The 17,034-nt window shown below is 38.0% G+C and overlaps 1 protein-coding gene and 1 pseudogene across 1 annotated transcript; one reads left to right on the top strand and one right to left on the bottom strand.

Annotated features, from left to right (window-relative positions):
- The first annotated feature begins 4,599 nt into the window (after positions 1-4,599).
- LOC137746230 (phosphatidylinositol 4-kinase gamma 8-like) lies at positions 4,600-7,785 on the top strand. Its single transcript, XM_068486304.2, has 4 exons — positions 4,600-4,837; positions 4,930-4,972; positions 5,129-5,237; positions 5,743-7,785. Exon 4 carries the CDS (start codon positions 5,840-5,842, stop codon positions 7,490-7,492), a length of 1,653 nt encoding a protein of 550 aa, XP_068342405.2. The 5' UTR covers positions 4,600-4,837; positions 4,930-4,972; positions 5,129-5,237; positions 5,743-5,839; the 3' UTR covers positions 7,493-7,785.
- A 3,533-nt stretch (positions 7,786-11,318) lies between these two features.
- LOC148692382 (uncharacterized) overlaps positions 11,319-17,034 on the bottom strand; it is a 52,281-nt pseudogene continuing 46,565 nt past the window's right edge.

The following is a 17,034-nucleotide window of genomic DNA, read 5'->3' as shown; positions in this document are numbered from 1 at the left end:
CACCTCTTTGTGCTGGAAGGTATTCTAGTCAATTTTGGGTCCGTGTCTACCCTACTACACTTAGTATTATTTTTGAAACAAGCAAATCGTCTAGAGGAGTTGCTAGGACTTTGACAATAGAGTTATGTGTAGCTACGGTTACATTTCTGGTTTGGCTATGGTATTGTCTAAGCCTTAGTATAGAGATTTTACGCACTGAACACGTTTGAAAAATGAGTATTGCGAACATGTATTTGGACGATCGAGATTATGATATAGAAAAATTATGATTATTGTTAATGTTACCCGTGAGGGTAGTGCATGAGCACGATTGAGACTTGGATCATTGATGTATGTATATTTCCCAATGAGGGGCAAGATGGTAATATTGCACCCTCGGGAATTTTTACTTGCTTATTGAGACAATAGTAAGTTGTTGGTATTGCAGGTTGAAGATTGTAATATCAATGACTTATTCATTGGGTTTGTTAAGCAAATAGACAAGTAAGTCATTCTATGTTAGCATTTGTATTTACTTATTTAGTTAGTTATTTATTGTCTGGGCTCGACCCAAAGATACTACATGCTCATTTTCGGGGTATGTAACACAACGAGTGCTTAGGTGAAAAATAGTCTATGTTTAGTTTTAATTTTAGTACAATAACTTAATGTTTATACGTATATAGACCTTTTCCTATCTTCTGGAGTACATTATGTTTAGCAAATGATTTCAAAATTTCAGGGACGAAATTTTTTAAGGTGGGTAGATTGTGACAACCCATCCCTAAAATTTCGTTTTTATTTATTTTAATTGAGGGAATTGATAAAAATGCCCCAAAGGAAAGGATTTTGACTTCTGTTGACCATCGTCTAGAGGAATGTATGACTTATTCTTTTGGTGTATTTGTGTAATACTCGTTGGTACGAACGCATAGGCAAAAGCCGTTCGTGAGTTCGGATTATAATGGTATAGTTACGGACAGTTGAAGTTGTTTCACTAAATTATAGATTTAAAGGAAAATAAACTCCCACCATGTGGGAATTGTAACCAATTAGAGAAACAGGAAAGGAAGGAGCAACCAATTAGAAAAGGGGGGAAAGGAAACGACAAAAAAAAAAAAAAAAAAAACAGGCAGAAAAGCCTAGCTTCCCGTGGACCAGCCCGACTCCATTTCCGACGGTTTTCGCCATTCTTTCTGCCGATTCATCACCATTCATCGCCTACAACCTCTTCCTTAACCTTCCCTCTTCTATCTCCACCCAAATTTGAGGATTTTTAAGGTCCAATTCGTGTAGAACCCTATCGGTGCACAGGAGGTGCTCAACGGTGATTCCTCTAATCCGGGGAGTTTAACCACCCACCACCACCCTTAATCAACTCCCTTTGGACCCAAGAACAAAACCCAACTGGTTATAAGAGTGTTGGAGCACTGAGGAAGTCGAATGCACCGAGTAAGTCGAATCGAATAACACCCACCTTAGGGTTTCCTGCGGGTTCGAAAGAATTTGGAGCCTTTCCCAGCCAAATTGGACTTGGCCACATGTATAAAGTTTTCTCTACTCCTTGAGATCTTCATTTCTGTAAATTTTGAGAATTTTTAGAGATAGTTGAATTTTCCGGCGAATCAAGATGGTCGACCGTCGTGTGCGGCGGCGCGTGAGCGAAGTCACCCCCTGACCTTTCTAAGTTAAGTTTGACACCCCAATTCCATAGATGAAGTCCGATTGATGAAATCTCATCATTTGAGCATAGTTTTGATAAAGACTGCTACTTGAACATTATGTGAATTGACGATCTGACCGTTGGATCGTCACCAAACTTTAATATATTATAGTATGTAATATTTGAGGATATTAGAAACTTACAGATTGGGAATATGACACACGGATCTTCCCGAATTGAATTTGTAAGTGCGTAAAATAAAATGTTGACCTCTACTTGAATTGGAAATTGGCAGAGATCCAACCGTTGGATTGTAATGAAACTTTAGTATGATATTTTAGAAGCAAAATTTGGATCTTTGGAAGTTATGGATCGGAAATCCAAGATACAGATCTTTCGGATTGAGTTACGTAGGGTTGTAGACCCTACCGTTGATCTTTGACTGACGATTGACTTTTGGTCAATGAGTCTCAAATCATTCTAGAGCGTCATTGGGATGTGTTTTATGTAAGTTATGTGTTCTATTGATAAGAGTTCTAAGACGTGACTGAATAATTGTTCTAGGTGAGGATTGTTTGTGACGTCTCGATATTCGTGCTAGGGAGTCATAGTGTGGACCTCAGGTGAGTGGGTCATTTCCTTCCACAAAATGCTTTTAAATTGATTTATGCATTTTATGCTGTGTCATATATATATTTGTATATTCTAAAATACTATGATATGGTTGAGTTTTGGATTGCATTGTCATACAGGTTGCATTAGGCAACTCTGACTCAGGTGTTATCATGGATTGCTTTATGAGTACAGGTTGTGTTAGGCAACTTCAACTTGTGGGTTACCATAGATTGATGAGCACTTGATTTATATTGTTGTTGCCGATATGTAGTGATTTGGAATATTCTTGGATTTACTATTGATTAACATTTGATTTCATACTTATATGTAGTATGAATTCCTGGAACCTATACAGGTATTACAGTAAGGGGTTATATCGTTTAAAAGGTCTGTATTAAAGCTTTATATTCTAGCTCACTCACTCTTGTTTTTACCCCTCCAGGTTCTAGTAGCAGAGTTTTCGTATCGACGAGGATTCGTGGCAAGTCTTGGAATTGAAGATTACATTCGACGGTATGATTTTCAATCCACTCTATTGTCTTTATTTATGCTCTGATGTCACGTGTGAAATGGGGTCGTTCCCGCTCACAACGCACTCTCGTGTTTAGGCACTTTTAGGTTTAAATTTATTCACATATTCCACATCACCACACTTTATGGCTTCGTCACCTTCCAGGTGTTGGCCAACACATCTCAATTCGGAGTCCTAGTGGATAATCTGGGTCGGAATGTGCCAAAACGTGCCTAATATATGTAACAATACAGGAAAATTAATTTACCTACAAGTTAGAGAAGTATTATTTGATTCAAAATATATAATATGGATTTAGTATAATTTTTTTTAATAATTGGAACAAATTAATTTACTTCCCAATTAATGCAATATATATATATATATATATCTGTCACATCCCGGCCCGGGCGGGACCACTTCCAGGGCCCGACTTTACCGTAACACGATATTGTCCGCTTTGGGTTTACCATTCTCTCACGGTTTTGTTTTTGGGAACTCACGAGCAACTTCCCAATGGGTCACCCATCATGGGATTGCTCTAGCCCTCTTCTCGCTTAACTTCGGAGTTCCTACGGAACCCAAAGCCAGTGAGCTCCCAAAAGGCCTCGTGCTAAGTAGGGATGAGAATATACATTTAAGGATCATTCCCCTGGGCGATGTGGGATGTTACAATCCACCCCCTTTAGGGGCCTGACGTCCTCGTCGGCACACTTTCGGCCAGGGACTGACTCTGATACCAAATTGTCGCATCCCGGCCCAGGACGCATCACTTCCCGAGCCGACTCCACCACCGTAGCACGATATTGTCCGCTTTGGGCTTACCATTCCCTCACGGTTTTGTTTTTGGGAACTCACGAGCAACTTCCCAGTGGGTCACCCATCATGGGATTACTCTAGCCCCCTTCTCGCTTAACTTCGGAGTTCCTACAGAACCCGAAGCCAGTGAGCTCCCAAAAGGCCTCATGCTAGGTAGGGATGGAAATATACATTTAAGGATCACTCCCCTGGGTGATGTGGGATGTCACAATCCACCCCCTTAGGGGCCCGACGTCCTCGTCGGCACACACGCGACCAGGGTTAGGCTCTGATACCAAATTTGTCACATCCCGGCCCGGGGGGGACCACTTCCCGGGCCCACTCCACCATCATAGCACGATATTGTCCGCTTTGGGTTTACCATTCCCTCACGGTTTTGTTTTTGGGAACTCACGAGCAACTTCCCAGTGGGTCACCCATCATGGGATTGCTCTAGCCCTCTTCTCGCTTAACTTCGGAGTTCCTACGGAACCCAAAGCCAGTGAGCTCCCAAAAGGCCTCGTGCTAAGTAGGGATGAGAATATACATTTAAGGATCATTCCCCTGGGCGATGTGGGATGTTACATATCTCTCTCTATAAAGGTAAATTTTTGGTATGATATGGATAGAATTAATGCAATACAACAGTTTATATATTTTATTTCATTTTTTCTACAACTTTTATTTTGGAATAAATTTAGGGATTTGGGAAAGTGGCATGGGTGTAAATAAAATGTATTAGTAGGTCAATAGTGTTCCGATGTGACTGCATATTTTAAATTTAGATTTTTATTGAACATTTATACGTAGATGAGTTTTTATCTAAAAATCATGAATTGTAAGGGCTAGGATCTAAAGCACCAACATGATCAAAATGATGGGATTCAAAAGGAACGTCCATTTCTAACTTCCAGGGACAAGATTAGAAACGTAAAACAGAAAAAGGTTTAAGTTCGGAAATAGAAAAGCGTTGGCGGTGGAGCAGGAGCAAAAAATAAGCCAAATCAAGTAATCAATCATCAACCACGAAAAAGAAAGAGAAAAAGAAAAAAAAGGAAGAAGAAGGAGGTTGGGGGATCGAAATCGAATAGAGAAGGGGAGCCAGCGAGAGGTTAGGGCGCTGCAGATTGGATTGGGGGTGGTTGAAAGTAGTAAATAGCATTACACATTTTTTATTACCAGAGTGGGATAAAAACTTGTTCTTCTTCTCTTTCTCACGCTCCCCACCCCCCCTTCTGTTCGTCTCCCTGAATGCCTTACCAGTGTTCAGGGTAACAACTACAATTACAGCAACTTGTTCATCTCTGTCGATTTCTTCCTTTCTCTCGATTTCCTTACGTATAAATTGTTGTGCATGTTTCAGACTATCGTGGCGATTTATGTGCGGAGGAGCGAGGGAAAAATAGGTTGCTTTTAAAATTCAAATTTTTATCTGTACATGTATATTTTGTTTGTTGGTTTCATTTAGGTGTTACGTTGTGATTTTTTGGGTTGGTAATTGGAATGTAATGAAATTATTATCAATAAATAAATAATGAAAGCAAATATATATATACATGCAGGAGGTTGCGACGTAACGTATTGATGCGAAATGGAGACAAGTTGGTGTGTAACTTTGGTCGTTCACAAAGTATGGGATTGAATTCGTTCCAGCATATTTGCCACTCTCCGGTCAGATCATTAATTCACGTCTTTCTGTACAGGGTCTTTCTTTCTTTTATTTCGACAATTTATATGTTAATGTTCTCTTGCTCTCCTAAACCAATTTCTTTTCTTTCTTTCGTTCTTTCGTTCAATAGATTTGCTCAGGAAAAAAATAATCGTATCAAGTTACTCAGTTTTTAACATTGGACATATGATCGTGTCAATTATTAACACTTGACTTGTTTATTAATTAGAAAGATAACTTTCTGAAGATATGCATTCTGATGAACGGACAACAATGAGAATATTGTCGAGTGACATCTGAATTAGTTTACTACCATCCAGAAAAGAAAAAAAAAAAAACGAAGATACGTTTTAGAATGTTGATCTTACGAATTGAATGCCACATTAATTGTGGTTGCTAAGACTTTCGTGATATGAATATCGTTATTGTTGCTAACATTTTATAGAATACATATTGTTCTTGTTGGAAATTGATCTTAATTTAATTGTGCTTATGTCAAATATGCAGATTTATGTAACCTAACTTGCCAAGGAAGACTAATTCTCAGGGGATCTTTTGAGAGGAACAAGTGCCTCTGGCATGCACTGCTTCCATTCTTATTTGCATGAGAATTGTCAAAATGGCTGTAGCAGTTGATCAACATCATGGATTCAAGACATTTAGCCGATCCCAGAGATGCAGATTACAGTCCTACACTCAACTTGATTATAACATTCTTGCCCACTCCTTAAAACATGCATTCGGTGATGCTAATTTTCACAAAAGCTTCTCCACCCCATGTCTATCCCTAACCACTGCATCGGAGGAAGATTTTGACACTAATCCAAGAATTGAGATTGTTGGTGGCAGTAGGATACCTAGGGTACATGCTCTTGTAGTCGAGGTTGCCATATCTATGGCGTCTGGTGCCGACCTCCTGCCAGTGTCAAGTGGACTAGGCGGTGCCTACTACTTATGTAGCAAAAATGGTGACAATATTGCTGTGGCAAAGCCCATAGATGAAGAACCTTTAGCTTTCAATAATCCTAAAGGTCTCGGAGGCAGGATGCTGGGCCAACCGGGTTTGAAACGCTCAGTTCGGATTGGTGAATCTGGAATCCGAGAATTGGCAGCATATCTCCTTGACCACGGTGGATTCGCTGGTGTTCCTCCAACAGCTTTAGTGAAAATTTCTCATGTTGCATTCCACATTAACAAAAATGCAGCCGCAATTTCCGCTTCACCCTATAAGATTGCTTCTCTGCAGCGCTTCGTGGATCATGACTTTGATGCTGGAGAGTTAGGTTCTTCAGGCTTTTCAGTAGCTGCTGTCCATCATATTGGAATTTTTGATGTAAGACTCCTGAATCTTGACAGGCATGCAGGGAACATGCTTGTTAAGACATACGAGCAGCACAACTATGCAGCTGGGGTGCTTGAGCTTGTACCAATTGACCATGGTCTTTGCCTTCCTGAGTGGCTTGATGATCCATATTTCGAATGGTTGCACTGGCCTCAAGCTTCAGTTCCTTTTTCCGAGTCTGAAATCGAGTACATTTCCAAACTTGACCCCTACAAAGATGCGGAGCTTCTACGAACTCAGATTCCTTCTTTACGGGAGGCTGCTATCCGTGTTCTTGTGCTATGCACCATCTTCTTGAAGCGGTCTGCTGCTTCAGGGCTCTGTCTTGCTGATATAGGAGAAATGATGACTCGGCAGTTCTGTGCCGATGAAGAAACGTTGAGTATATTGGAGAATTTGTGCATGCAAGTTAAGAATGCCATGCCTACTAGAGACAACGAGAAGAAAGGAGAAATTGGAGAAGTTGAAATATTTGAATCAGACAATGAAAGTAAAGAAGGGTTTAATGAGAATATGGATCTTCCGAGCCATCCCGAAATTATCATGTCAAGGTTTTCATCAGCGGGTTCAATGACTGGGTTGACCGATGCATCTCTGTCTCCTCTACTCGAGGAAAATGATCAAACTGTTGACAACTATGATAGAAACACTATAACAGGCAGCAACAATGTTGGTGATGATGGAACTACTAGTGATGGTGGCGGTCGTAAGGTAGGGGTTTTGATGAAGAGCGGGAGTTTCTCAGCAGCGACCCTCAGTTGTGAAACTGGGGGAGCAATATCATTTGGAGACATGAGTGGAGACGAATGGGAATTGTTCTTGGACCATTTTGACAAGTTTTTGGCGCACAAACTGGAGGAGGGCAACAAGTGCTTGAGCTCGAAACTGAGGTTGGGAACTTCCTGCAACTTCTGAGAATTAATCTTATGGAGTGACTGTACATTATTGTCAAATGAAATGATGCTAGATAGAGTAGATTGTAAATAAATACATACCATTTTACCGATTTACCAATTTACCATAAGGAGCAGTTGAGATCGGTGGAAACGCCATCCTTCCTTTCTATGTACGTACTTGTCTGCCTTCTACGTTTTCTTGTATTGTTGCCCTACACTGGCATAGAATTGCTTCTCTTGCACATGTTTTTGCTTGGGAAGGATTGAATTGTTCAGACGGTTGATATTGTTAACAAGTTTTCTTTTCTTTTATTTTTTTTTTCTTCCAAAGTTACTCTTTTTCTTTTTGAGTTAAATAAGAATTTGTTGAGATTCGGGTGATCAATTTCAATCGAGTTAATATTACTTTATCTAACCCAACTCACCTATTGGATCGGTGGTCGGGTTTCTATCCAAAAGTAATTTGTAAATTTTACAAACCTATCCATTTCGGTAGAGTTGGTCGGTAAAGCTAGTAGAACGTCAAGGACGTTTTCGTAATTTTCTAGCATTAGGGAATAAAATAGGATTAAAATTGAAACGGGATGTGACAAGTAAACCCACTAGAATGCCCACCCTAATTAAAAGTAGTAAAAATAGGAGAGTGAAAGAGAGATTAACTCGGACTTGCTTGCAAGGAATTTGAAGACTAAACGGTACATGTTCCAGTTTACTCCAAAATGCATGGTTTTTAGTAACAATATCCATCCTCAATGGGAACAAATTGCCCTCTCAGACAAATAGTTAGGGGTGATGTGATATAAACTAACACACAAATTAAACCCTTTTTAGACAATTGTAGTATGCGTAAGTAGGGATCGTTCTAGGCCGGGGATTAGAAGGGATGCTAATCTACACTTATTTAACTGAAAAGCAGAAAACTAGACTCAAAAAACTCAAAACAAGCTAAACTGACTCAAATAACACAAAACTAAGTTAAATTGACTCAAAACAGGAACTAAAGGGTGATTTGAATGAAATTTGACTAACTTGACTCAAAACATTAAAGGGGAATGTGTTTTGACGAAAATTGACTTAAAACTAATAAGTTGCAGAACTAAGTAAAGGTAGCACGAAATTAAGGTGACTTAAGGGGTGAGAGGCTAGCTAGAGGATTCTTCTCCACACATGAACCATATGCATACAAATCGATTTCCAGTTATTATTCCTATAAACCATGAATGACAATGCCCCAAATTAATTGTGAACAACACTAATTAACTCTCAGATTTTCCTAATTTCATTGAATTGGACTCAGCGACGCAATCAAATTATTCTTATCAAGTTCCCTATATGAACAGCATGATAGAGATACATATCAAAGATCATTAAGTTCTATGAAAATCATAAGCATTGACAAGGCATTCACAACTATGAAAAGCATGATACTCCTGCCGTGGATTTACTTAACGCAATCATGACTAGTGACTTTTACTACTTGTGAATATAAGCTCATAACTATTAGGTGAAATTCCCTTATATTTTAACATCAAATTCATACATGCAAACTAAGTAGGCCTCCTTAATAAACATACAAGAATAAGTTCTCTATAAAACAGATAAGTAAATCACATTCATGTTTTACGAAACAATAACTGGATTTAATCAATTCATATAACACATATGTTCATGGCTTTGAATTCACCTCTAGCTAAAACGAAATTAGTTCCACATGTTTGCAATTAAACAAGACCAATCTAATTTAAAATTTTAACTAAAACTAAGGGTAGAAAGAACCCAGAAATGCTCCAGCACTCTAATGACCTTGGATGGCAGGTCACGACACAGAGCTCTTCTTCTCCTTCCTTCCTTGCAAAGCTGCGGCATTATGTGTTTATGTTTTTGAATTTCTCTCTTTAGCTCCCCCTTTATGTGGCAAATGTGTGGTGTATTTATAAGGCTAGGGGGCACGGCAAAGGCTGTCAAGGAGAAGGATTACACGGTACAAACCAAGAAGGAAAAGGACTAGGGTGCTGCGGTAGAGTCCTAGGGAAAAAGTCACACACAAATCTAGGGTAGAGGATAAGGCTTCTAAAACCAGATATTTAGGTGATTTAATGTGAAATTGATTCCCCCTTGTAGCTCAAATTAAAGTAGGATAAGATTAGGATAGGATAAGATAAGATAAGGTTAGTTTGGATAAGGTTTAGATAAAACAGGACTGGATAAGGTCTCCTTGTTTTCAGCCGATTGCAAGCCTTAATAAATTCTTCCTGATTCCTTACACATTCCTAACACCTTGTAAGCACCAAAAGCGTCCATTCCTTGTGCTCCATACGCAAGTTATCCATTCCAGTTCAAAACTACTCCAAATTGCTCCAAAATGCCATTTCTTGTCACCTTTCCAATTGGACCTACAAACACACGAAAATAGCTTAAATTGCTATAATAAATAGAAACTAACTAAATAAATGCAAAGAAACAAGCTAATAAAATCGCATAAATATGCTCTTATCAAGGGGAAATTATGAGACCATGATTTTCCAGAGCTGGAGTAAGTCTAATCCGAATACTGTTACCTCAGAAGTCCGGTCATGGATTCACCAGCTCCAAGTAGAGCTATATCAGACGGAGCAGAGTGCCACCATCACTCTACTCCGAGGCATTAGGTAGAGCCCAAGTGACTCTGCTGGATGAACATGCTTGTTCTGCAAGACGCGCGATTTGATCCGGATATGGACAGTCAGATCTTATAAGTCTTGGAGTCCCTACAATCTAAGGATAGGCGTGCACCACAAGTAATCACAACTACTAAGAGGATGCAATATCTACTTACTAGATATCCTCTAGGATTCTCCCTATTTAGAACGAGAATTCTATCCTAAAAAGTTCTCTCTGCGGTGTTAGGCTTGCTTATGATTGTATACTATTTTGTAGGATGCTCAAGTTTGTGCTCAACCACCGTTTACGGAGTTGCACAGATTTAGTTCCAACAGTTTATTCATGTTTGCTATACAATGTGTACAAAAGAAAATGATCTCATGAATCTAACTTCTTTAGAGCACATTCTCCTAATTACATATTCCTTAGACTTATTGTTTATGAGTATAACATATTTATGAACTAGCTTTAAACAATAATTTTTGCTCTTATATTAAATCTTGGAGGAAGAGTGAGGAGTTGATTGAGTGTTCGAAAACGATGAGTGAACGGAAATTTCAGATTTAAAAAACACAATAAATTAAAAAAACAAGTTAGTTCATGATGTGATATAAAATAGCACTCAAATTAAACCCTCTTATTGACAATTGTAGTAAAGATGTAAGTAGGGATCGTTCTAGGCCGGGGATTAGGAGGGGTAACTAATCTACTTAAAACTGATTCAAATACACAAAACTAGGCTTCAAAACACTTAACTAGACTCAAAGAACTCAAAACAAACTAAAAAGACTCAAAACAACACAAAACAATCAAATATACTCAAACTAGACATTAAAGGGTGATTTGGACGAATTCGAAATTAATTTTGACTCAAAACACTTAAAAACACAAATTGGACAGATTCTAACTAATTTGACGCAACAAAGTAAGGGGGATTGGGTTTTTGACGAATTTAAATCTTAAACAAACAGATTTAAAGAGCAAAATAAAAGAATACGAATTTGGTGAATTAATGGGTGATAAGCTAGCTAGAGGGTCCTTCTCCACACATGACACATATGCATACAAATCGATTTCTAGTTGCTTTTCCAATAAACCATGAATCTCAACGCCCCAGATTAACCGTGTCATCACTAATTAACCCTCATATTTTCCTTAAGTCATTGAATTGGACGGACAGTGCATCGGCAACCAAAGTATTCTTCCTAAGTTCCGTACATGAACTGCATAATAGAGATACAAGCAAAGATCATTAAGCTCTGTGAAAATCATAAGCATTGACAAGGCATTCGTAACTATGACATCATGATACTCATGCCAGGAATTTAACTTAACACGATCGTGACCCGCGATCTTCATTACTTGTGAATATAGGTTCATAATGATTATGTGAAACTCCCTTATATTCTAGCATCAAATTCATGCATGCAAACTAAGTAGGTCTCCTTAATCAACATACAGGAATAAGTTCTTAATCCAATAGTTAAGTAAATTGCATTCACGATTTATGAAATCACAACTGGAAGTAATCAATTCATATTGCAAATATAATCATGGTTTCAAAGTCTCCTCTAGCTAAAACAAGTTTAGCCTCTCATGTTCATAGCATAACAAAGAGAATATAAATTAAACATTAAGAACTAAGATAGATTACACCTAAGAACGCTCCAACAATCCAATCTTGAATGGCAGGCACATCCCAAGGTCCTCCTTCTTCTTCTTTGCTGTGGGTGAAGGTTTGAGTGATGAATTGTATGAAAGAATGACTGAAAAGTATGAGTAGTTGTGAATGGATCCCCCAAAGGCTGCGACAAGGACCTTTATTTATAGGTTTAAGAAAAACAAAGCCTAACTTAATTTGGTAAACAAGTTTGATCCCAAATCCCCAAGGAAAAGGAGAAATAAATGTCAGAATCCTAGGGACAAAGGGAAAGGATATGCGAGAACCTTTTAAAGGGAAAGGGAATGTGCTTCCTTATGCAGCAAGAGAGGAAATTTAAAGGGATAGGCGCGGCAAGGACTAGGAAATAGGACTAAGTCTTCTAGAACATATATTTAAGTGTCCTAAATTAATTAGGGATCCTCCTTGCAACTGGAAATTAAATAGGAAAAGATTAGGATTGACTAAGTCAAAATAAGGAAGTTTGACTCATGTTTCCTTCTTTGTAGCTGATTCCTTTTTTTCCAAGTTTTCAATTAATTTCTTCCATCTCTTTAGCATATTCTTAGCCCTTCTTGAACTTCAATTTCATCCATCCACCTTGCTCCATGCATGTGATATCCATTCCAAGCCCAAAACTGCTCCAAAATGCACCAAAATGCACTTTCTTGCTACTTTAGCCCTTTGGACCTACAAACACACGAAAATAGCTTAAAATACTGAAATAACTAGGAACTAACAACATAAATGCAAGAAAACAAGCTAACTAAGTTGCATAAATATGCTCCTATCAAATTTCCCACACTTAGCTTTTGCTAGTCCTCGATCAAAATAAAATAAACAAAACACAATCTAGACCTTCCAACATTTGCCTCAGGCATTTCCAATGCAACATGACATATTAAAAATCACTACTCACATAGATTTTAGCCATCCTTACTCTTGAGTAAACGCTTAACCACAGTTACCACTCACTAGCTCGCATTTCATCAATTAAAACAACATTTTGAGAGTAGTAACATGCCTTCGAGAATTCCCTCAATTCCTCACCGGATATACTCTCTATTTTCACATAGATTTTCTTACTACTCTCCCTACACTAAGTATATGTGAGAAGATTGATGTAAACATGTAGACTAACACTCACAAATGTTATAACAAAGAAAGCAATTTCTGGAATTATTAATATGAACATGCATATGATCTCATGAACGGAATGCCACTACTTAGACGCGAGAACTAGGGATTCCATATGGTCATACCCATTTCAAACTCCACATATTGAAACACATAACAATCAAGATAGAAGTCTAAGGGTTGCAACGGGGCTAAGGTATTGGCTAACAAAGAAAGGTAAAGATAAACAAAGGTTCGTAAAGCAATAGGAAGCAAAGTAATGAAATAAACACTTAGAATTCCCTTTTGATTGCAGAAATCAACTTTAAACACCCATGGGAGATTCACACAACATTTAGGGCCAGATTCAAACTTTTGGACCCTTTCTTCAACAGCCAATACTTGTGAGTTCATTCTCACTTATTTCTCACCTTTTTTCTTTTATTTTTGTTTTTTTGTTTTAGAACTTTTTCTTCTCTTTTTTTTTTGTTTTTTTTTTTCCGTGCCCTTTTACCTTCCCTCACACTTGTTTTTCTGCATAATGTAAGTCAAAAGGAATTCCCTCTAAGTCATGTTCCATTATTCTTTAAGAACAAGGGTATGGATAGTCTTATTCTAGGCTAGGTAAAGATAATGTGGCTAACAAAGAAAATAGGCTAAATAAGGCTCAAAAGGGTTAAACCTACAATACATATGCAAAGGGTAAGGCTTTTTGGCTCTGGTTTAACTAAACAACTTCATCTTATTGTATGTTATGCAATCAATATCATGCTTTGAATGAAATGGGCATGAGTTCTAGTATTTGGAACTATAATGATGAAAACACATTCTAAATAGCAACCAAGCAAAGAAATAATGAGATCATGCAACAACTTTAGAAAATAAGAAATCACAGATTAATAACTCTGTAAACAAAGTTTAGGCTCAAGTTTCTCAAGATTGTAGTGTTAGTTTGAGTTTCTTTCTTCAAGCATGTTTACAAAAACTGATTTTTTTCTTTTGTGATTACATGTGAATTCGTAACGACAACTACAACTAAGCATAAACTAAAGTGCAAATCAAACTTCCATCCATGTTTGTAACTTTCTTTAACAGTCATGCAATTAAAAACCAAATCCGCATCATTGTGTTGGAAGGTACCCTAAGACACAAACACACAAAAACGACTCTAAAAACAACTCTTTTTGGGTTTTTCAAAACTTTTTCGATTTTTTTCTTCAAATTTTCGTATTTTCTGTTAAAACACATTAAAACACTTCAAAACACACTAAAAACACTTAAAAACATTGAGAAACAACATTAGAAGTGATAGGTGATAAAATCTGATGAAAATCATGCAAAAATAGCTTATTTACCCCCCCCCCCCACACTTAAACCAAACATTGTCCTCAGTGTTTCAAACAAAAACTCACACTCAAACAATCAAATAAAACTAACAAACACAACTATCATGGCAAAGTAAAAGCAATAAAGAGTAAGGTTTAGGAACGCAAATGTAGTTGTGGAGCTGGAAGTTCCTAGGTCCTTTTTATTTGAATGCATGGGTTACCTCCCAAGAAGCCATTGCTTTAACCTTTTCCAGCCAAATGATACCTCCTTTTAAGCTTCTTTGGAGCCCACGGCATGGAGGGGTACATCCTCCATAACTTGCCCCTCGACATTCTCATAATATGGCTTCAAACGGTGCCCATTCACCTTGAATTCTCTTCATTCTTCACCACAGTGACTCCAAATTTCTTTAGAACTTGGACTAGGGAAACCCAACAACTATCAAAGATTGGATAGATTACTCCACAATTAAGTAGCTTGATAATCTCTTTTTTTACGACTTCCATCATTGGAGGGTTGAGTCGGCGTTGAGCCTCTCGAGATGGTTTAGCCCCCTCCTCCAAAAGTATACTATGCATGCATGTGGTAGGGTTTATTCCCTTGATGTTGGCCAAGGTCCATCCAATGGTTGTTTTGTATTCCTTTAACACCCTCATCAACTTTTCTTCTTCTTATGCCGTGAGTGGGGAAGAGACTATGACGGGCAAAGTCTCTTGTTCTCCCAAGAAGACATACTTCAAGTGATTTGGTAATGGTTTAAGCTCAAGGGAAGGTGCCTGTATCACTGAGGGTAACAACTTATTAGTAGAAACGAGAATTAGAATTAAAATTGGAGACTTACCAAATTGTTGGGGCAACAATTCTAGAGCAGCCACCATCTCAACTTCTTCTTCACAAGGGGGCACGACATGGAATTCTTCAATGGTGCCGTGGGTGTGGTTTACTGGTGCCCTTTGGTTTTTGATTCCCATTCCATTTGTAATGACCATTTCAAGTGCATCCTCATGTAATTGTTCAAGATGTTCCTACGCCAATGAATCAATAATATCAATAGAAAAACATGAATGATCATCACTAGGATACCTCATAGTTTCAGAAATGTTAAAATCAATAATCTCACCATCAAATTCCATTGTCAATGTCCCTTTGAACACATCTATCTTGGTGCGGGTTGTTTTCATGAAAGGTCTCCCAAGTAGGATCGGCAAAGGAGTGGAATGGGCCGAATCTTCCATATCAAGCACATAGAAATCAGCCGGAAAGATTAAGTTATTAACCTGCACCAAAACATCTTCCAAAACTCCTTATGGATATGCATTAGAACGATCGGCTAATTGAATAATAACACCACATTTTTCAGCTCTCCTAAGTTTATAGATGCATAAATAGAATAAGGCATGACATTAATGGATGCACCTAGGTCTAACATGGCATGTTCAAATTTAACATTGCCAATAACACAAGGAATTGTGAAACTGCCTAGATCTTTGCATTTAGGAGGTAATTTCCTTTGTAAAACCACTGAAACATTCTCATTTACCCTTACCACTTCCTTGTTCGAAATCCTCTTCCTTGTTGTGCAAAGCTCTTTCAAGAATTTGGCATACTTTGGAACTTGTTTGATTTCATCAAGGAGTGGAATATTGACTTGCATCATTGGAGGGTTGTTTGGTTTAATAATCTCCTAGAACGATCCCTACTTCTTCACTACTTATTGACAATTGTAGTAAAGATGTTAGTAGGGGCCGGGATTAGGAGGGATTGCTAATCTAATAAAAACTGACTTAAGAATACAAAACTAGGCTTAAAAACACTTAAATAAACTCAAAGACTCTTAACTAAACTTATATGACTCAAAACAAACCAAAAAGACTCAAAACAATCAAATAGACTCAAACTAGACTCTAGGACTTACTCTGGACGAAAATTGAATTAGTTTTGACTCAAAACACTTAAAAACACACACTAGGACAGATTCTAGCTAATTTGACACAACAAAGTAAAAGGGATTCGATTTTTGACGAATTTAAAGTAAAAACAAGTAACTTAAAGACTTAAACAAAGTTTGGACGAATTTGGGGAAAACTATGGGTGATAAGCTAGCTAAAGGATTCTTTTCCACGCATGACACATTTAAACACAAATTGATTTCCAATTGCTTTTTCAAAAAACTATGAATCTCAACACCCCAGATTAACCGTTTCATCACTAATTAACCCTCCTAATCATATTTTTGTATCTTTGAGTCAGTTTTCATTAGATTAGCAATCCCTCCAAATCCCCGGTCTAGAACGATCCATACTTATATCTGTACTACAATTGTCAAAAAGAGGGTTTAATTTGAGTGTTATTATTTATCACATCACCTAGTGATGATCATTCATGTTTTTCTATTGATGTAATTGATTCCTGGGCGCAGGACCATTTTGAACAATTGAATCAAGATGCACTTGAATTGGTCATTACAAGAGGAACGGAATTCAAAAACAATGGACCAGCCACATTGGCCACCTACGACATTCATGGAGAACACCATGCCGTGCCCCCTAAGGAAGATATGATTGGGATAGTGGTTGTCCTCCAGTCATTGCCACTACAATCTGGTAAGTCTTTGGACCCAATTTCAATTCCAATTTCGACTAATAAGCCCATTCCTTTAGTTGTGCAGCCACCCCTCCTTGAACTTAAACCATTGCCAAGCCATTTGAAGTATGTTTTCTTGGGAGACCAAGAGACCTTGCCCGTCATTATCTCCTCCTCACTCATGGGCACAAGAAGAACGTAAGTTAGTGAGGGTGTTAAAGGAGTACAAAACA

Source organism: Pyrus communis, chromosome 12, assembly GCF_041283825.1.
Source record: "Pyrus communis isolate YQ-2024b chromosome 12, ASM4128382v1, whole genome shotgun sequence".
Lineage (NCBI taxonomy): Eukaryota > Viridiplantae > Streptophyta > Magnoliopsida > Rosales > Rosaceae > Pyrus > Pyrus communis.
This window is presented reverse-complemented; position numbering and strand designations above follow the sequence as displayed.